The sequence below is a fragment of the Chelonoidis abingdonii genome, chromosome 7 (assembly GCF_003597395.2).
Source record: "Chelonoidis abingdonii isolate Lonesome George chromosome 7, CheloAbing_2.0, whole genome shotgun sequence".
In the NCBI taxonomy this organism is placed as follows: Eukaryota; Metazoa; Chordata; order Testudines; family Testudinidae; genus Chelonoidis; species Chelonoidis abingdonii.
Window position 1 is genome coordinate 4,401,088 of NC_133775.1, and position 22,678 is coordinate 4,423,765.

Below are 22,678 nucleotides of genomic sequence, written 5' to 3' on the forward strand. Positions count from 1 at the left end.
CGCGTTAGCGGCACAGACTAATACCCAATAAGTTCCTGGAACTGGTGCATTTCAGACCAACTTTTATCTTCAGAAACTTGAAAGAAAAAACACAAACAAACAACACACAACAAAACAACCCAGCCTTCTACCTACTGCGGTCCGGGAAGCTGTTCTGAGACACTTTGATTTTAACAAATAAGGGAGACTCGTTTAGAATTTGATCAAGCATAGTGAAGGAAAGCTTAGTCGGTGAAAGTGATCATGAAATCATAGAGTTATTGCACATTCTAAGGAAGCGGTAAAGGCAAGTACAGCAAAATAGAAGGACATGGATTTCAGGGATAGCGGGATTTTCGTACCTTAAGGCTCAGGAGCCTGATAGGTAACGCAGGTCCCATGGATCATGACTGAGGTCAAAAAAAAAAAAAAAAAATGAACAGCCTGAAGGAGACCCCGCTTGGCACACAACTTCTTGGGCTTACCCAAGTTTTTACAAATATCTCTTTTAGGACACTATTGGAGCGTGATGGGGTTTGGTATTCCAAAGCAAGCTATTCCCGTTCATGGTTTAAAACCTAGAAAAACCTGTACTGCTGCTGGGCTAGTAGTGAAAGATTATTATTTAGAAAATTGTGGCAGAAAGACCACCCTTGGCTCCTTAATCAAGATCCTGCCTTGTGTGGGTGTGTGGTGTCGGTGTGATGTCCTACAAAATAAAAAGGAGTCATATAAAAACGGCCGAAAAAATGTTACAGTATCGCTTGTCAGATGTGACAAGTGTGAGAGCCCACATGAATATATGCCACACAACACAGGATGGACAGGTGGCAAGAAACTTACGTAGAACGCAAACCAAAAGGCACCAAAATGAGCTCAACTAGCTGGGGCAAAATAAACGGAATACACCACAGAGGGAAAAAGGACTTATCAATACATTAGATGCAAGACGGCAGACCCCACCAAAGACAGCCGGTCAGGCCACTCCCCTCATGATGATGGCGAAGGTGAGAGAAGGGCAGACAAGTCTACGCGGCGAGAGAACCAGTACCTCGGAAACTTGCGTAAGCATCGGCCCCAGAGATGCTACATCATGAACTTACATTTATCTTTCGGTCTTCACCCTGAGGAAAGTCTCACCAATAAGCCCCGATCCTAAACCGCGAATGCCCCATTCGGCAGCGCGACAATCGCCTCATCGAACCCATAAGTGGACTTACTACCAGACACCCCCCAACACATCTTCATCCCGGCGACACTCGGTAAAGCGGCTACTAGATCCGTTTATACCAGATAGAGTTTGGCGGGATTTAGAAGATAAAATAAATAAAAAAGAGGCAAGATAATTTTTACACTTAAAAAAGTCGCTTACCAAAAACATTAGATGACCTGCAAGGTCACCATGGTGCTCCTCCCCTGATTGGAATGCATCCTAGAATACTTGCAAGGGAGTTAACTAGGGAGGTATCGAGCCTCTAGCATTATCTGTGGAGAATCATGGAGCGGGGAAGAAGATTCCAGAGGAAGCAAAAGACGGGAAAAGGGCAAATTAGTTGCCCATCTATAAAAAGGAAATACAAATAACCCAGGAAACTATGGACCAGTAGTACTTCTGTGCCAGGAGAAGATAATGTAAAGCCAGAATTAAGAAATCAATTGCAACAACTTCGGGAAGGTGGTAAGTGATAGGGAGTAGCCAGCATGGATTTGTTGTCAGGGTGGTTAAACACTGGAATAAATTGCCTAGGGAGGTTGTGGAATCTTCATCTCTGGAGATATTTAAGAGTAGGTTAGATAAATGTCTACCAGGTATGGTCTAGACAGTATTTGGTCCTGCCATGAGGGCAGGGGACTGGACTTGATGACCTCTCGAGGTCCCTTCTAGTCCTAGAGTCTATGAATCTTTTTTGAATATGTGTTCTCTCTAGTGCAGGTCTGAGACTTCCAGTCTGTGGCCTAGATCCCTCATTGCTCTCTGTGCACTAAGTGTGCAAGGGGCTCTGCATCCTTTTTTCCCCTGCACACTCAGAACAGGAAAATCTAGCCCTCTGCCTGCACCTTCTCTATTTCTGTCCCTTTCACTGGCTTACGGCTTATTCCTTCAGGTCCTGGCTATTTCCTTGCATCCTGCTGATCAATTCAGGAGCCAGTAAAATCTGTAAATATGCCTCTCTTTATTCCCTGATATAAGGGACATTTCTAGATTGAGCCCTCCAAATCACTCACTCATACTTGCTAGATTAATCGTATGCAATTCACTTTATTCTGATCTTGCTGCTATGGCTACAGGATGGTCAAAACGCTGCAGTGCACAAGCACTGTCCAGAATCGACAAAGCATAGCAGCCCTCAAACTGGTGCAGAGGCTTTTCATTTCTCCATGCCTGGGGCTAGTTCTTTCTGGTGAGTGCTTTGCATGCAGAACAAAGATACCATGTGGCTCATAAATTTTAAGATAGCATGTGTAAAACTGGCTAGGATCCATTGTACATTTTTGATATGCAGCATTAGTTCCAAATACTCCTTCCAGCCATTCACATGTCAAATGCACGACTGTTGATTGCTTCACCATATGGGTTAAAGGCACTTGAAGAAATAAAGCATCTGTCTGCAATGCACTGACATTCGAGAACTCTCTGTGCCTTTTGCATATCAGCAACTTCCCTTCCAGAAGCTCACTCCAAGAGCAAGCAAAGTCTGACGTTTTCAGCATTTCATTTTAACCCTGAAAGCATGTTTTTTTTAAATAGTTTGGACAGTGCTTTGAGGTGTTTTGGCTATTGCCATGTAAACAGGGAGAATACTATTAATTTGAATAACGTACCGCAGGAGTTCTCAAACTTCATTGCATCACGACCCCCTTCTGACAATAAAAATTATTACAGGACCCCAGGAGGGGGGACCGAAGCCTGAGCCCACCCAAGCCCCACCACCCTGGGGGAGGGGTGAGGGGAAAAAGCCAAAGCCCCACTGCCCCAGCCCCAGTCATTGACACCTGTAAAAAACAGGAGTAAAACATAACAATTATGATTGGGCAGCATTATACACCCCTTTTCTACAATTGTTGATGATCACAGAAGGTCAAGGCCATGGATAATCAGACCCATGTACTTTTGCACTGAATGTATTTTTTATACATTGTACATTTCCTCTCCTCAGCTCCTCTCACGTGTATATTGTTTGTACAACACAAATATCTAACTGAAAGATTTGAAGATATGATTTGTTTTGTTCTATAACCAAAAGCCTCTATATCCATTATCATACATGTTTCTTGCCATTTAACTGAAATTGCAATAAAGAACAATTGATCCTAAAAACCATTAACACACACACAAGCTCTCTCACCAACTTCTGTTGGTCCAATAAAAGATATTACCTCACCCACCTTGTCTCAATAATATTTTTGTGGAGTGTCAAATGAAATGATTATTGCCATGGAAATGAATGTGGAGTAGCAGATAGATTGCTTTGGAGAAACCTCTTCTATACTCCCTTTCTAATCATCATGAGCAGTGTTTGGTGATAACCCTGGCCAGCAAGGGGCGTGGCTATGTGTTTAGCTTAAGAACTGCAGTGTCTGGTACGAGTTGATAAGACTTCTGGATTTGCTGCCTGGTCTTTCCCAGCTGATGGATATATTTTCTTTAAAAATAACTATCAGTGAATTTAGCGATGGTGAAAGATGAGAGAAGGTTTCAGCCTATCTCCAGAACAGGCACAGAATGAGCAGAGACCAGCTTTAGCTAGCGGAAGGGTGCTCAAATCCAATTTTCTGAGGTGCTATTTTCTGTCTTTGCTTCAACCAGAGCTGTGTGGATCCTCAGCAATTCTGAAAGTCAAGGCCTTAGTCTCCACAGTCCATTCATTTATAGTCTTTTCTGCAGAGTCTGTCACTTGTGGTGGGTTTTGTAATGCAGACACCAATCCCACAGCATCTCCTCTCACAGAGGCCATTACACAGCCTACAGGTGGCAACTGCAGTCATTTGCAACCATCCCATTCCACCTTCAAGCCAGTGACTTGGAGGTGAACAGCTTTGCAAACGTAGTACTGGTCTTCACCAATGAATTTTCAGTTCAGCCCCCATCCTTTGTCCTGAGGGAACTGTGCTGTGTGAGCAGTTCTCACAGGCTCATTTAAACTAAATCTTTATTAATATTCAAAACCCAGTTACTGTATTACAGTCCTACACTACACAGTTTTCACCTGATCCACAGGCCACTGAAGTATGTGGAAAGATCCCCATTTACTTCAATTAACTTTGGATCAGGCCTCAGACAATTTTTTTCCCTAGGATTCCTCAGTGCCCTCATTTGAGCCTTTATTTTATACTCTTGCTCAGCAGCTCAGATTTTTATCAGAAGGACTGGGTGAGCTCTTATAAAGTCTGTCAGTGCTTCTGTTTAATCAGCAGGGGTCTGAGGAGGATACAGGAAGAGTCAAAGGATTTCCACATGGATTTGGAGGACAATTTCTTAATAATATATGGAGATATACCTGTCTCATAGAGCTGGAAGGGATCTTGAAAGGTCATTGAGTCCAGTCCAGCACCCTGCCTTCACTAGCAGGACAAAATACTGATTTTGCTCCAGATCCCTAAGCAGCCCACTCAAAGATTGAACTCATAACCCTGAGTTTAGGAGGCTAATGCGCAAACCACTGAGCTATCCCTTCCCCAAGGGGAAAATAAGCATGAGTGCAAAAGTACAAACAGGATAAAGATGCATCAACTCTAAAGGGCAAATATTTAAAAAAATGTGATTTAAGAGCTTACATCCCATTTTCAAAAGAGACATAAGCACTTAGGAGCTCTCATGGAAAGTCCATAGGACGTAGGCTCTTAATTCACATAGACATTTCTAAAATTTTTATCCACCATCTCCTTTTGTTTTAGTCTCAATATTTCTCTACATTTCAGTATCTAGAGCAGTGGTTCTCAGTCAGGGGTACATGTATGCTATACAGTGAAATATATGAACAATATTTATATTCCCATTGATTTCTTTTATAAATTATATGGTAAAAATGAGAAAGCAAGCATAGCGTGCTGGAACACTTTCGTATTTTTTGTGTCTGAGTTTGTAAGCAAGCAGTTTTTAGGTGAGGTGAAACTTGGGGCTACACAAGATAAATCAGACTCCTGAAAAGGATACAGTAGTTTGGAAAGGTTGAGAGCCACTGATCTAGACAATGCAATGGTTAAAATATCAGTGGCCCCTGAACCTTGTCTACTCCTTGCAATCCTGCTTCACCCAAGGTGAGAAATTAAATAAGAAAAAATCTGGTATAGACAAAACCTGGAATTGTAGAAGTCCAAACAATTTACCTGTTGAATTTTTTTCCCCAAAGACTTTTTTGATGAGTTAACCCCTCAGGAAGTAGCACTCACTGTCTTTTAATTCTTTAGTCCTGTAATTGATCCGGTGTGCTTTCTTACCTTATCGTAGGGGATGCATTCGTTTTGACAGTGGTTCTCTCCATTTTCATCCCACTCCCAATCTGTCATCCAGTTGCGGACGCAGGTGAAGTCATTTTTACATGCTTCATACCTGCATGGAGGTTAGTGGGGAACAGTAAGTAAAATTATTTACCTCCTTGTTCTTCAGAGATGTCACTGGATTATACTGATGTCATACAAAGAAGGGTGCATGGGTTCTGCTAATACTCTGTGCTTACATAGCACTTTTCCTCCAGTGATCTCAAAGACATGAACATATTATCTCCTTTTTACTGTAGGGAAACTGAGGCAAACTCCATCAGTGATCCATGGGCTTTCTGCTCTCTTATACCCAGCATCTACAAGGAGCCAAAACTGAACAGCAGCAGCCATGTGGGGCAGGTAACCCAAGGACAGACCGTCCTCAGAGAGATGTGAGGAGTTTTTATATTTACAAAAGGAAAGAAGCTAATGCCAGTTTGAAGGGTGCTGTAAAGAGTCTGTAAAGCCCCTGAGTGCCAGCTGCTGGGACAGGACAACGGGGATGGATCACTCCATAACTGTTCTGTTCATTCCCTCTGAAACCTCTGGCACCGGCCGCTGTCAGAAGACAGGATACTGGTGGACCACTGATCTGACCTAGTGTGCCTGTTCTTATGTTCTAAAGAAAGGGGGAAAGCAATCAACTAACGAATAATTAAATAAGATCATATAAAAATAGTCCAAGAGCCCAGGGTCACTATTTCTAGGGGGTTGAAGCTGGGGGCAGAAGAGGGGAACGTTAAAGGAGCCCAGAGGACTATGGTTTGATAAGATCTGTTTTAAATGACAGCTAAATAAAAAAGCAAGTGAATTATTTGTAATCGTCAAGTACTGTAAACTGTTAGCCTATATAAGAAAAAAGTAACATTACTGTTACCCTCATGCTTTCTCCCTCTCCTATTGTTTGTTATATTCACGTATTGGGCCTTATCTTCCCTAAAGCCCAGATTCTGGAAACACTTACACACCAGCGTACCTCTGTGTGTCTGAGGCCTGGTCTATACTACAGAGTTATGTCGACGTAAGGCAGCTTACGTTGACCTAACTCTGTAAGTGTCTACACTAAAGTGTAGCTCCCACTGATGTAACTCATCCACTACACAAACTTAATATCTCCACCTCTGTGAGAGGCATAGCACTTAGATTGATGTAGTTAGGTCAATGCAGTGTCAGTGTAGATACTGTGTTGCTTACAGCGACTATTGCTGCCTTTCAGAAGCCATTCCACAATGACATTTAAATCGGCGCAAGTGCTCCCGGCGAGGACACGCACCACCAACACAAGGAGCGTGGTGTGGACATGCAAAAGCGATTTACTTAGTGCGGTGGCTATACATCATTGTAACTTAGATCAACTTAATTTGTAGTGTAGACTTGCCCTGAGTAGTTTCAAAGATTTCAGTGGAATTACTCATCCGAGTAACCCCAAGAGTTCCAAAATCATGAGCCAGGGCCAGAAAAATCAAGATTGGCTTAAAATCATGCACATTTTTAAAAATAAGACATTTGGTGGGTGTTTTCAATTTGCTTTCTGTTTTTGAATCTTCAGGGGACACTCAGGTCCCTTTTTCAAGGTTGTCTCTGCAACCATGAAGGCTAGAAACTTTTAATTAAAGCTGAGAGTCTCACATATTCACATGACTCCAGAAGCTGGGGCAAGACTCAAAATCAAATTGAAAAAGTTGTCACTATTGTACACACAAAGTTAAGCCCTAGTTTGTAAGCTCTTTAGGGCAAGGACTATCGCTACTAATGGATTTGTACAGCACCTCACATAGGGTGACCAGATGTCCCAATAAAATCAGGACTGTCTTGATATTTAGGTGTATGTCCTGCATCCCAACCGATGTTTGGTCGGGATGCAATCTGTCCCAATATTTCGCTCTGCCAGCAGTACTCAGCGTTTTTTTTTTTTCCCTCCGCCAGTGGACACCCTCCCCCCATGTGTCCCGATATTTTCTCCCTCCCATCTGGTCGCCCTAACCTCACACAATGGGGCCACAATCCTTACTAGGATTTTAGGTGCTGGTGTATTATAAATGATAAGAACAACAACACATTCACATCTAAATTCAGCCCCTAGTCTTTGAAAACTTAGGAGTGAACAAAGCTATTTTAAACTTGTTTTCTAGACAATGTGTGCAACAAGCTGAAAATACTTTTGTCTCACATTTTCACATTCAGTCAGTTTTCAACAGCCAAGCTTTATGATGCAGTAATCACTTGGTAGTGCTGAAGTGGACTTTTGATACCAGGAATGCAGCTCAGTAGCGATACAATGACATGTTAAATTTTAAATTGTACGAGTTCAACTTTTCAAGGATAGCCTTTGGCGAACTCTGAGCAGAACAATCTAGGAAGTGTGTTGTCCAAAGTCCTATGTTGCTCTGTTGATCACAAGTCTCTCTCCATTTCAAAAAAGGACTCAAATCTATTTCCATCACACCCCCTTGTGGGGGTAACAGCAAGAACAGATGGAGAATAAACGAGATCTGAACTGAGCAACAACTGGGTGGGAGAATGGAATAGTCCCAAGCCTGCCCACATGTGAATCTGCTGTTGGACTATGGGGTTCCTGTTGGCAGTGCAGGTCATAGACTGGCCAATTCTTATGATCCAGCCTTAATATGCCACTGACAGGCAGGCTTGGCCAGTACTATTGTGCTGCTGTGTCTGGTACTGGTATAGCTCTCAACATCAGAGCTTCAGCAATTATGCTCCAATTCAGCACATGCTTAACTTTACGCATGTGCTTAAATTCTTCCCTCTTCAGCAAAGCAGTTACAAACATGTGCTTAGGAGTATTGCTGAATAGGGGGCTTAATGCTGTCCTACGGGAACCTGAGTTAATCACTATTTGTATTTATCATCTATATTAATAATGAGCAGAGTCCTCCGGTTAAGATCAGCGCCCTGTTGTGCTGAATGCAATACATACATATAAGAAGAGACAGTCCCTGTTTTTCATAGGCTTTTTTTTTTAAGTCCCAAGGGGGAGCCAATTATGGGGAGCAAAATTATGCAAGGTCCTGACATCTGAAGGGATTCATGCTGTCCAGAAACCCACGCATGGCTCCTTAAGGCATGAAAAAAGGCTTGTGAAAAGCACAAAGGCAAACTTGAAAGCCCCTCACACCAGCCAGCAGGCACCCTAAGGCTGTGGCTACACTGTAGCTTAAGTCAAGGTAAGTTATATCGCTCATGGGTGTGAATTAGCCACTCCCCCTGAGCGACATAATTTGTGCTGACTTAAGCGCAGTATGGGAGAGCTTCTCTTGCTGACAGAGCAACCGCCACTCACGGGGGCTGGAGCAGTGAAACTGATGGAAGAGCTCTCTCCCATCAGCTTAGAGCGACTGCGTTAGAGAGCTTATGGCGGGACACTTGCACTGCTGTAAATTCTCTAATGTAGCCATAGCCTAAGACTGATCTGCTTTTCGCAGGGCAGGTTACTTCACTGCTAGGTATTTTTATTTTGGAGCTAATTCTTATTTGAAAGTTCAAGATTTTTCAGAATTCATGCTTCCCCTTCTGATGGGCAGGGACCTGTTTGACAGACGGATCAGAAAGAAAGCTGCCCGCAGGGCTCTGCACAGTTCATAGGGACTTTCAAAGAGAACAGTTTTCATGCTGATGAGAGCAGGAAATCCTAAAACAATAGGAAGACAGGGGAAGACCCCAGGCTAGTCAGATGAATTTATTTTAAATGAAATCACGGCTCTCTCAGCATCTTGTGCACATTTCTGGCACAAAGACTGCAGTACACAGCAGGCACATTCCCAGCCCATGGAGAAAGTAGGTCACTTCCCCAGGAGCGCTGCAGCATACTAAAAGGACTCCTATGAGTACAATGTGGAAAATCTTGGAAATGCTACTTTGGAATGTCAAGGGGAATGGGAATTTTGTTCAAAATACCTTTTTAGTCTGTGGCCTTGGGTGGGACGAGAGAATGGGAATGACGCTCAGAGATGTCAGACACACACCCATGCATATAATATATTGGGTCATTTGACTATTTGTGTCCTATGCCAGGTGTATATGACACCAAGTGGAGTACCAGATGAGTGGGATGCGTAAGAAATGGGATGGAAAGTAATACTGCAGATAGATAAGTACTTCTTATTTGTTTATAGCAGAGCTCACTATCTTCTTGGTGCTTTCCAGACATTCAAGAAGGGACAGAGCTTGTCCCAAGGACCATAAACTCCCCGACCAAAATGGTCTTTTCTTCAAGTTACAAAACATGATTTACCAGCTGGTTCTGTTTATAGTCCGCTAAACCACATGAGGAAAACTGGAGTGCTTTGTAACTACTAAGGCTGCCTTCCACCACCCTGGCAGTGGAAAAGGAGCCTTCAAATGGGCATCAATTACATGGGCTATGCGTATTTTCCTCCACCATTATGCTGTTCTTTAATTTTACATAACAAATATACAAAAAGTCATTATCTGATTGATACGGATTGTACAAGGTTTATTCTAGCTTTCAGTGGCACCACATATTGCCTGTTATGGGTCTGCTCCAAAGTCCACTGATATCCAACAGAAAGACTCCAACACCATCCAGGGTATGGTGCCTAACTCCTATTGATTTTAAGGAAAGTTAGGTGCCTAAATATCTTTGAGGAGGGTTTCTCGAACAGGTAAATGTTGGCTCTCTCTCAGGCTCAGGTTGGCCACCCCTGCTATCAATCATGGACTGAATAGAGATCAGGGTGCTGGAACAGTTTTTATAGTGGGGGTGCTTTCAGCCATTGAACCAAGCTGTAAACCCTGCATATAAAGGAAACCACTTCAAGCCAGGGGGTGTGGCAGCCCCCCATCACCTCTAGTTCCAGCACCTATGACAGAGATACTGGATTTATGGCTTATTACAACAATTGGTAACCTACTAAACCCCATCCCCAGCTTTTTTCCCCCTTTTCCCGCTATGACTGGACAGGTATTTAAGGGGCACTTCACCTTGAATGCTCTCTTGAAATGTATTAAGTACTTAGGCTAAACAATCTGTTCCATCTTGTATTTATCTGTGATACTCTGAGTACATTTCCCAGACTTGAGGGGCTCTGTGTAAGCTTGAAAGTTTGTCTCTTTCATGAACAAAAATTGGTCCAATAAAAGATATTGTCTCACCCAACTTCTCTCATCAATTTGAATGGAAGACAGGTGTCTAAATCTTCTAGACTGCTCTGAACATCACATCATTATCCCAGTAAAGCCAAAATTCTCTAGTTACCATGCACAAGCCTAAAAGTACTAGAGAAAACAGATCAAATGCATTTTTCCAGTTCCTATATGTGCTCTAACATAGCTCTGCTAAACACCAAGGTTTCATGATTGAAGATCTAAATTTTACATCTCTCTTTATACCTATAAATAGATGCTAGGTCTGGATCACTGGAAAATCAGAATTCTCACTTCTCCAGTGGGATACAAGATGTCTAGACCTGATGATTTGCAAGATATTGGGCTTAAAACTATCCCACCACATGCCTTGCATCTCAAAAAGTAATTTTCACTGCCTGCTTTTATCTGAGTTGTATTTGGGGGAAGAAAAAATTAACTATTTTTGGGTTAGATCATTATCATTTTTATTAAATGATGGCTGTTTGAAAACTGCTCTGACATATGGAGTATTAGATATAGTTTCAGCAGAGATGGATTAGTAGACAAAGCAGGCGAGAGGCAAAAGGTTAAAAATAAATTAAATGTATTACATAAATTAATTTATGTTAGTTTATCCCATGATTCCACAGTGTACTTAATAGATACAGAAATAAAGGAATTGTATCTATATCAGGGGCACATATTTAGATAATATATGTGATTATGCTGCTCACATAATTTATATTTGCAAAACCATTATAAACCGTTATACAAACTAACTTTATACTAGACTTGGAGATGTCACTGAGTACTGCCCATGCCAGCTATGTTATTATTTACAGAGTAATAAATTAAAAGGGGAAAGGTTAGAGGTGTAGGAGAAAAAAAGAGAAGTTGAACAAAAGAAGGGAGATAAATGATGCAGCGTTCTATCAAATTTTGTTGCCACTTGTTTGGGAGGGTCATTACTTGCACATTTGTGGCTACCCCATACACGAGTAATGCAGGTATCTCAAATATAACTAAAAATATGAGCAGTGTAAAGTGTTAAACCTACCAGTCATCACAGAAGTTTTGGCACAAAGGAACAAACTTAATACCAGCAGTGTAGTTGGGATTGATCCAATGAGCGGCATGCGGGGAACACTGGTAAAAGCATTCAATTTTCTTCATGTAATCCTCACAGCTACAGTGAGTGAGAGAAACAACAATTAAGTCTGCTTCTCAGCATCCAAGATTATAGTCCACACTTTCCAACAGGTTTCAACAGGACTCATCACTATTGATTAGATGGAGCAGTTTAAATCCAGCCTCTCGTTTGATTTGTGTGTAGATTCTAAACTCATTTCTTTGATGTTGGGTGCAGCTTCTGCCTGTGTAATTACTGGAACTGGACAAATCATGCAAAAAAGTTTATGACTATTCACTCATTTTTAAATAAATTCATTCATCATATTTGGGCTTCTTTTGTATTTGCTTTATATAAACATTTGAGCCACTGAGTTTTTGTGGGCACAAAATGGTCAGTTTCAAGGCAATAATAAAATGTAGCAGAAAACTTTGTTATTGTGTTATAGTCTCATGATTTCACCAGTATTTAGGTTTTCTCTAGTCCAGCTAAAGTTACTGAAAAACCACAGATTATAGTTGTTCTCCTGGGAGTGGCAGGAGATAGCTATTACTTTTGCAAATATGTTTTTGCTTAACTGTTTTGCACTTTCATTCTTTTATTTATGTAGCCTGACATATTTTACAACTCTAAAAAATCTCGCAACAAACTATAAGCCTCAGTTAGGAAAAAACATTTTTTATGGTTACAAGGCTCACCAGACTACAAATTTTTTTCTCATTTTTTGCAAGTTTCCTTTCTGGCTTTCCTTTTACATTTTGTTTTTTAAGACTTAATCTAATTTATCTGTTTTTTTTAAACAAGGGACAAGGCCCTGTTGATACTGTACAATCATGGGCTAGATTCAATGGCATGCTCCAGCTGCTTTGCGCTACTACAGCAGTACAAAGCAGGCATGGTTGTAAATGTGGCTTAACCAGCCCGTTAAACCAGGTTTGTTATATTGCCAGATGATTGCACACCAGAGAGAAAATTTTTTAAAAGAGCAGGTCTTAAGAGCTGTCACTCCCCTTCATGAAATGGCAGAAGCCACTCTGCCTGAATAAAGTGTGATTAAGAGTCCATGGATTTTTGGGTGAGGAGAGAAGGAGTGAAAAGGAGCTGGGCAGATGAGGGACCAAGATGGGGGCAGCCACTTTAGGAAACATCTCCAGAAAAACCTATCCAGTTTCCATCAGAAATTCCAGGGGGAGTTAATGTTGGCAGTTTCAGCTATTGTGGAATAGTCCTATTGAACCAGGACATAGAGAATATCAAAGATGACTTACGATTTACTGAGATTCCCACATCTGTTCCAGGAGCTGTTGCTTACTTGAATTATTGGTGAATGAGCCAACTGCTCTGTGAAGTTTGCATAGCAACAGGAAGCTGTTGGAAATAGACATTACAGTGAGGGTTTACTTTAACACTCAAAATTTGGAAAACTCAAAATTTAGAATTAAATTTTTTGGCACATAATCCAAAATGGTAACAACTGGGAGGGAAGCTTTACAAAAGAAAGGCTTTCTATGACTTGTAAGTGAATGATCTTGGAAATGACAATGTCACTGCTGATTAAGTGGGACTGAACTGGCATCAATATTGTTTTGCGAGAATGTATTCAGTCAGTGCCAAGAAGCTAAGTGGTGTTTAACCAGCTGTCATATGCTGGAGGAATGAAATTTCTGAACTCCAGCCTTTTAAAACTGATGTTACCAAAAAAAGAAGAAAAAAGATGACATGCAGTGAATATTGGTTTTATTCTTATATTCATATCCAGTACAGCACGTTAATTTTCAGTGTTTTCATACTTTTTAATCAGGTCAGAAAGTTAATTAGGACAATAATTTGTGCACTGATACATCACAATCAAGACAATTATGCTGTATTTTAAATATTCTCATATCAGACCCAAATCATCTCTAGTGTAAGCTTAAGTAAATAGAGTACAACAGGATGAAATCTGGATCATACATTTTTGAAGTTCAGTTACTGAAGCCAATAGTTTTGCAACCGGTCTCAAGGCGAGCATTATCTGGCTCTGCACTGGATGTAGTAAGGAAAAAGCCAATAAAAGTTGCTTTTCAAACAAAACTTTTATTGTAAATATTGCACAATGTTAAAGTAATTAAAAGTATGGTAGGGACTGTTAGTCGATACAAGGGTCAACTTTTAAACTATTCTGAAAATTCTCTGCCAAAGGTTAAACAGCTCTTACATTCAGAGTACAGTGTGCATTCATGCATGTCCAGCTCAGGGCTTGGTCTATGCTTGTGAGTCAACCCCTCCAGACATCTATCCCTTTTGCAGGTAGATGTTGCTAGGACAGCAAAAAATAGGACTACAGCAAACTTGAACATCTTCATTCTGCACTTGCCCTGTACGGAAAGAAGACATTTCAGCGAGGTCCTTTATCTCTGAGAAAAGTTTGGTATGAAATTTCAGCTCTATTATAACACTAATAGGAAGGACTGTTTAGAAAAGGAGAAAAATTTAAAAAAGTGCTAAGCAAAGATGAACAGACAAGTATTTATACGTGTATTTGTCCCCTTTCTCTTTCACAATATCTTAATATTATTAATAGCCAAGATTGTTAAGCCAAGAGGGACAAATGACTGAGATCAAGACCCTCACGCACTGAATCTTAACACACCTTGAGATTCATGGGAACATACACATTTGTCATATTACGTCAGGCTAGAGGTCTATCTGGTCCAGTAGCCTGTTTGGGACAGTGGCTGGCACTAGCTGCTTCAGAAGACAGTGGAATAATAATCATACCTTTTTCTGATACAGCACTTTTCATTGATAGATCTCAAAGCACTTTATCCTCACAGATAGGGAAGTGTTAGTATCCCCACTTTACAGGTGGGGAACTGCGGCACAGAGGCAAAGTGACTTACCCAAGGTCTACCATCTCTATACAGTCATTATTTTGTATACCTCTCTCTTGTCCCCTCTCATATATCTCCTCATAAATTAAATAGTCCTAATCTTTTCCATCTCTTTTCATATGGAAGTTTTTCCAGACCTCTCTAATCATTCTTGCTGCTTGTTTCTAACCCCTTGATTTTTCTGCTACGTCCTTTTTGAGATGCAGTGGCTAGAACTGAAAGCCATATTTCAGGAAAGGTTAGACTATTGACTTATATAATGAAATTATAATATTTGCCATATTGTTTTCCATTCCTTATGCATCCTAACATTTTTGTTTGCTTTTCTAACCTCTGGTGCACATTAAACATCCTTGAGCCCGCCACAGTAATGACTGGGGATAACATTTTCAAAAGCACCTCAGTGACTGAGGACCCTCATTCCCTAAGTCATTTTTTAAAGTGGGACTTAGCTCCTAAGTCACTCTGGCTTTCTTAAAATTTTGCCCCAGGTCTTTTTTCCTGATTTTTTTTCAGTTAATTTATAACTTTGTAAAGTGTACCAATTAGGCAAAAATATTATTACGATAACTTAGATACAACCAATAGGTTAAAAAATAAAAATAAATCATGGATAGCAAAGTTAGTTCTAAACAGTTAATTTTAAAAAAACAATAAATGATTTAAGTTCTCCTATAAATACACTGGTATAAATTTACCATGGTGTAACTCCAGTGACCTCACTGGGTTTACAGCATGGATGAATTTGTTCCATAAGTTCCAGGTTTCTGCTGCATCCTGTAGAAAATTATGCTTTACATACAGTTACAGGTGAACTCATTTTAATGGATTTTAAGACAATGGGCCAGATCCTCAGCTGGTGTAAACTGATGTTGCCTTCTTGAAATCAGTGGGGCTCTGCTGATTTACAAAAGCTGAGGTTCTTTCTGCATCTTCTACAGATGATGAATCCAAAAATAAAAGATAAAAATAACTCTGAGACCAACATTTTCCCAAAATACAGATTGCAAAAGTATGTTGGTGAACTATTTATGTAAATCTAAACCACATCATAATTATTTGTGCCTATTATGAAAAATAACCTGCAATCCTTAGGGAAAACTCCCCATGAACTTTATTGGAGAGTTTTGCCTGAGTAAGGACTGCAGAATCAGTCCATATATTACCTTTCAGTATAAAGAAAACAAAATACTATAGGAAAAGAAAGCTGTCTCTGCAATTCGAGTGTTTTCTCACCTCGTCTGCTGTCTCTCTGATTGTTACCTCTTCCCCAAACTGGAAAACAGTTAAGTAATATTGCACACTCTCTTCTCTCTATATATCACCTAGTATCAGTGCCCCAGAGTTTGTTTGCCTCAGGAGAGTTCCTTGACTCTTTGGAAAGCTACTAGGTTTATCTCAGGAACACACACAATCAGTACACAAACTGACCTGCACATAATGCTCATTTATTGCTTGCAGGTCACTAATGGTGAACAAGAAAATAGACAAGGTTTTTAAAAAAAAAGCAAAAAAACCCCAAACAAAAAGCGACACCCCCTACCATCAAAATTCACCAAGAGTTCTAGAAGGGGTAGAAACCTTTCCTGCCTGATCATATAAACCAATCTTTAACTAATGGGGGTTTGGAAGAAATATCCTCTTTGAGCAGGTTATTCCCTATCTACCAACCACAGGGTTTCTTGCACCTTCCTTTGAAGCATCTGATACTAGCCATTGTTAGAGACAGGATAATGAGCTGCATGGATCACCGGTTTGATATAATATGGCAAATCCTATGTTTTTATTTATTAATTATTATGATTATTTGTTTTGCAGTGGATCAGGACCCCACTGTATTATATCCATAAAACAACCCCTGTCCTGCTTTTAATGGGCATTCTGCAGAAAGTAGCTATGATAAGCTTAACTTTAATTATGCATAGGAACATTTTCAAGCAGATGCTTAGTAGTATGCTAGAGTCCTGTATCACCATATGGCATGTCAAAGGAGACACACAACGTATGTGTAGCTGCCCCATGTATGTATTTTGGGTTGCAGATGTTGCAGCAGCAATCATCAGCACAGAAGGGGTTAGGAAACTTTCAGCTAAATTCAGACACTGTAAGCAGGCTGGCTTTGGTAGTATTTTAAATCCAGTTTGTACTCACTTTGCATGGATGTAAATGACTACACAAGGTGCAAGGCAGTTGAGAGTAGGGAGTGATTTAATTTGTGGATTAATCAGTTTCAAGGCAGAAGGGGTCATTAGATCATCAAGTCTGATCTCATGTATAACACAGGGCTACAGGATTTCACCCAGTTACCTCTTAATTGAGCCCAATAATTTGGCTATGTCTACGCTAGCACTTTTATAGGTAAAACTTTTGACAGTCAGGAGTGTGAAAAAACCACCCCTCACCGACAAAAGTTTACTGACAAAAGCGCTGGTGTGGACAGTGCTATGTTGGCGGGGGATGCTCTCCTACCAACATAGCTACTGTTGCTCAGTGGGTGGTTTAATTTTGCTGATGGGAGAACACTCTTCTGTTGGTATACAGTGACTACACAGGAAATCTTACACTGGTGCAGCTACAGTGGTACAGCAGTGCTGCTGTAAGCAGAGGTGGCTCCAGACACCAGCACAGCAAGTGCGTGCCTGAGGCGGCAAGCCACGGGGGGCGGCGTGCCGGTTGCTGCGAGGGTGGCAGTCAGGAAGACTTCGGTGGCATCCCTGCAGGAGGTCCACTGGTCCTGCGACTTCAGCAGCAATTCAGCAGCGGGTACGAACGCTGAAGACGCAGGACCAGCAGATCACCCACAGAAATGCTGCTGAATCTGTGTGGGGCAGCAAAAAACAGAGCCGCCCTTGGCTGTAAGGTGTGTAGTGTAGACATAGCCTTTGTGTTTGGTTAAAGCAGATCTTCCAGAAAAACTTCTAATCTTGATCTGAAGACATCAAAAGATGAAGAATTACCACTTTCCTGGTAGTTTGTTCTAGGATGATCAGATGTCCTGATTTTATAGGGACAGTCCCGATATTTGGGGCTTTGTCTTCTACAGGCACCTATCGCCCCCCACCTGCTGTCCTGATTTTTCAGACTTGCTGTCTGGTCACCCTAGTTTGTTCCAACTGTTAATTATTTTCACTGTTAAAATGTGGTGCCTTATTTTCAGTCTGAATTTGTCCGGCTTTAATTTCTGGCCATAGTTTTTTGTGTATGCCTTTCTCTGCTAGACTGAAGAGCTCTTTAGGCCCTGATATTTTTCTCCCTGTAGATACTTATACACTGTATTCAAGTTATCTCAGTCTTCTTTTTGATAAACTAAACAGAGATTAGCTCTTTAAATTTCTCACTGTAAGGCATTTATTGCAGCCCTCAGATAACTTTTGTGGCTCTGTGCAAAACGCAGGGCTGGCGCTTCCATTTAGGCAGTCTAGGCAATCGTCTAGGGCACCAGGATTATTGGGGGGTGGCATTTTGCTGGGGGGGGGGAGGCAGGTGGCTCCAGTGGACCTGCCGCAGTCATGCCTGCGGAGGGTCCTCTGGTCCGTGGCTCCAGTGGAGCTGCCGCAGGCATTCCTGCGGATGGTCCGCTGCTCCCATGGCTCCGGTGGACCTCCCGCAGGCATGGCTGCGGCAGCTCCACCGGAGCCGCAGACCAGCGCGCAGGGCGGTGAAATGGCCGTGTGCCTATGGCGCTGAAAACACAAGCGCTGGTCCTGGTGAAACGCTTTCCAATGTTTTCAACATCCTCTTTGAAATGTGGACAGCAGAACTGTACACTGTATTCCAGGATCAGTCTCACTAAGGTTGTGCACAGAGGTAAAGTCACTTCCCTACTTTGACTGTTTATACAAGGATTGTGTTAGCCCTTTTTGCCACAGCACCACAGAGTCAAGGTCACTGCTTTCCAGGATACAATCCCCCATTCTGTTGGTGTGGCCTGGTCCATTTCATTTTATCCGCTTAGGTGCAACTAATTTCATTTTATCAACTGTCACGGACTCACAGATCGTGCCCACTCTTGGCCCTGTGCGGTCCGTGGGGGGTGCCCCTTTTAGTGAGACAGCCCTTCTTGGGGGTCCACTCTCTCTTGGGGTCAGGCCCCTCCACCTCCTGGAGCCGCACCTCTCTGAGCCTTAGCACGTCTGTCTCTGCTGTGGGCCCCCTCCGGGAGTCCATGCACTCTGGACTCCCTGGGCCTTTTCACCCCCGAAGGGGCTGATGCAACCCTGTTCTCTAGACCAGAGTGACTCTCAGCTAGCGTAAAACAGGAGGGTTTATTAAGAGTTGAACACAGCACAGAAAACTCTCAGGCCTCGCCTCTCACAATAACAGCACATCCCAGTCTCCCTGCATCCAGGTGGGCTCTGCCTGCTTCCCCTCGCCAGCCCGAGCCCCCCTGCTTCCCAGCTGGGCATCTGATATCCCCGGCCTCAAGCCCCGCCTCAGTCCATTGTCTTCTCTCCAGGTAAACAGGGTCGTAAACAGGAAGGCCTGAGTCCCCTCTCCTCGCAGCTCTCGTCACATCAACTTCATGCACTAATTTTTTTTAATAAATGAAAAAATAGTTACAGTTTATGAACAGTAGCTATTAGTTAGAACTATCACATTAAAAATAGAAAGTGATTAGTCTACATTATAGAACAACTACTTACACATTTTCACATAAAATAAATCCATTTTAGAGTTGTACAAAATAGCATTTAAGCATTTATTTACTCCTACAACAAAAATTGGCAAACTGATATGAACTAAATAGAAAGAAAATAATTGTTTCTGGCTTGATACTTTATACCGTATGTCAAGCTTCAGTGTGGTGCAGTTTTTTTACAGCTGAGTTTAAAAGCTCTGAAAATAAAGGCTCTTAAAGGAAATACTAATGGACTTTTATCTACAGCAACGTTGAGCATGACAATCAGTAATATTGGTTGAAAAGAAGAATACTTCACACTTCTCTAGCACCACCTATTTTAAGATCTCAAGGCACTTTACCAGATGTCATTAATTCAACCTAATAACACCTTTCTGAGGTGGGTAAGTACTATTATCAGCATTTTATACACAGGAAAACTGAGGCCCAGCCCAGAGGATTAAACTCAGTTCTTGTGTCAGTGGGCAAAATTCCACAGATGCATCTCCAATGCATTCAGTTTACTCCATGGCTGAAACTGCCCGAGAAAGAAAAATAGACTTGCCTAAAGATCATGCATATCAAGTCCAGAACAGACACTGGAACAGAACCTCTGACTTGTAAACCACTGCTTTCAATTTGAGACCGCGCCTTTAAGCTGTTCTGCTGTTTGCTCTGACCTCTACACCTGCCTAGTATATATATGTGTGATATTCTGCACCTTGTGGGAACACCCTACACCCCCATGTTCATCCTTATAATAATATATTATAAAGTTTGTCGGGCTGGGTGTCTTTGGAAGACCCAGGATGCACTGAGCATTGTTGTCATAGTGATGTTATAGTAATGTTATAGGTAATAATTTCATGTATATAGTTATGAGGCTGAAAATGTGTCCTCATGGCTTAAAACAAGCCCAGGCAAAAACTCCCCAAGAGCAGAGGGGCAGTTTACACCTCATCAGGGCATGTATGGGACAAACCCAGCCCAGCCTCATAGGCCTTGTCTACACTTACAGTTTTGCAGCGCTGGCCGTTACAGCTGTGGTCGTACAGCTGTGTACGGCCAGCGCTGCAGTTTGTCCACACTTGCACCAGTTGCAGCGCTGTTGTGAGTGGTTCATTGTGGGCAGCTATCCCACAGAGCACCTCGTCCCAATGTGTGCTCGGGGTCTGTGGGAAGGGGATCGGAAGGGTGCAGGGTCATTCGCTCTGTTCAATCGTACCGTGGTGCATGCTTCTCCTTATTTCAGCCATTTGGTGCCATTCGTGATTTGCAGCGTGTGATTCAGTAGAAAATGGAGCCTGAGCTCGCTTGATGTTGTGATGAATGTTGCCAGCACATGCCCGTCTGGCAGTTGATCTATTCCTTCATGCTCCAAAAGTGACAGTGTATATGTCTCTGATGATGAATAGATGCGCTCGACGCGCTGGCAGCTAATTGCTTGTCGGCAGTAAATGGACGTGCTCTGCAGCGTGGACGGCCACATTGGGCTCGGGAAAACAATACTGAGTGGTGGATCACATCCGTACCTGAAGATCTGGGTGACGAAGCAGTTGGCTCCAGAACTTTAGGAACTGGCAAAGCACTTATCATGGGACGTGTGCTGAGCCGCCCCAACTCGCGCAGCACAAGGACACGAGACTGAGAACGTGCCCTGTCGGGGCGGGTGGCTATTGGCAGTCTGGGACTGGCAACTCCAGACATGCTACAGATCCGGTCGTCGCAAACCAGTTGGAGTGGGAAGTCCAACCGTTGGGAATAGTGGGTGATGGCAAGTTTGCAGGGCCAATTAACGCATCCTGTTCAGACGAACCGTGCTCTGGGTGTGCAGGAACATTGTGGATGGCTTTGCCCAAATGGGTTTCCCTAACTGTGGAGGGGCAAATAGATGGGACGCATATTCCTATTCTGGCACCCCACCACCTGACATCCGAGTACATTTCGGAGGGGTATTTCTCTGTTCTCCCTCAGGCGCTTGTGGATCACCGTGGGCGTTTTCCTGACTTTAACACAGGATGGCCTGGAAAGGTGCATAATGCACGCAACTTCGGAAGTTAGGCCTGTTTCAGGAAGCTGCAAGGCAGGGAATTTTTTCCAGACCGTAAGATGCACAGTGGGGGATGTCGAAATGCCATTGTGATCCTTGGAGACCCCGCTTAGCCCGTTAATGCTTGGCTCATGCCGTTCAGGGAAGCTTGACATGAGCAAGGACAGGTTGAACCTACAGGATGAAGCCGGTGCAGAATGATCGTGGAGTGTAGCTTTTGGGCCGTTTGGGGATGGGGTCTCTAACGAGGAAGCTGGACGTGGGGGAAAGCAGCATCCCAGCGTATAACCGCGTGCGGGTATACCTTCCATAATATTGTGAAGGGAAGGGTGAAACCTTCATTGCGAATGGACCCTCCGAGTTCAGCTGGGGCTGAATTTGACAGCCAGAGGGGCGCTGGGGCCAGCACAGTGGCTTCAAGATAAGGATGCCTTAAAAGGAGGCACTTTTGAGGCTGAAAGCCAACAGTATGTTGGGTGCCTTCCACCAGCAGTTAAGAGCATTGCTCCCAGCAGTTTTTACCTGCAGGGTTTCATTGATTGCCAGTTCCTATTTTTAACTTGTAGTAAGATGTTACAGTTTCTGTAATAATAAACAGTGGTAAAAAGACAAGAAATCCTTTATTAAATACAGTACAATAAACAGGAAGGGGGGTTGGTGATTTTTCTCCTTTGTTCTAGGCAGTTCTTTGGATGCAGTGGTGGATGCTGTATGCACATGTTTTTATTATTACTTTAACAAACTTTATAGCATTTTGTTTTGTTTTCAAAATAACGTTTTTTTTCTTTTTTTTCCATCATTCTAGGTTTGTTTCTCTTTCTATAAGATGGAGGCGTCGGGACTGATGCCGCTCAATGGTGTATAAATTTTAGATTATGTGCACTAGGTGTAATGTGGTGGGAGTCTGCAAAACACAAGTATTTGAACACTAACCATTTATTTAGTTCTAAGGAACAGAGCCCTCCTGAAATGAGACTCTGTAGGTTTGTTTTCTGTCTGATTTATAGTCGCATTCTATTTCCCAGATTGATTTCAAGGCTATAATTCTAATCCGATTTTCTCTGATGTCAAAACCACGCGACCACTGCAGGTAAGGTGTTTTATAACTAGCATCACAAGAGGACTAAATTACAGCCCGCTATCCCATAAACTGCTATAGATGTCCTTTGTTTATAATCTCGTCTTTTTTCTGTATATACCTTGTACTTCAGTTTCATGGAAAAAAATGAAAACTCAAAAAATCAATCAGGTTAGCATGTTCTGTTTTTTGTCCCTTTCTTCAACCCTGTGTAAAACAGTAAAAGGCAAAGTTGAACCGAAAATACATACAATGCAGCTTCTATTAAAGCGCTGCTCTTCCCGGCCGAGCCGTGGCCCCGCAGCCGCCGCGATCTCGCCGGAGTCCAGCAAGCCCCGCTCCACACCCCCGGCCGGAGCCGCGG

At 42.4% G+C, this 22,678-nt stretch overlaps 1 protein-coding gene across 1 annotated transcript in view; it reads right to left on the reverse strand.

Annotated features, from left to right (window-relative positions):
- LOC116826704 (riboflavin-binding protein-like) overlaps positions 1 to 22,678 on the reverse strand; it is a 28,168-nt gene that overhangs the window by 4,623 nt on the left and 867 nt on the right. Inside the window, exons 2-5 of the mRNA XM_032783627.2 lie at positions 13,893 to 14,052; positions 12,964 to 13,063; positions 11,624 to 11,752; positions 5,419 to 5,530 (exon numbers count right to left, since the gene is read on the reverse strand). Of these exons, the coding sequence (XP_032639518.1) occupies positions 5,419 to 5,530; positions 11,624 to 11,752; positions 12,964 to 13,063; positions 13,893 to 14,052 (501 nt within the window). The remainder of the gene's footprint in view (positions 1 to 5,418; positions 5,531 to 11,623; positions 11,753 to 12,963; positions 13,064 to 13,892; positions 14,053 to 22,678) is intronic.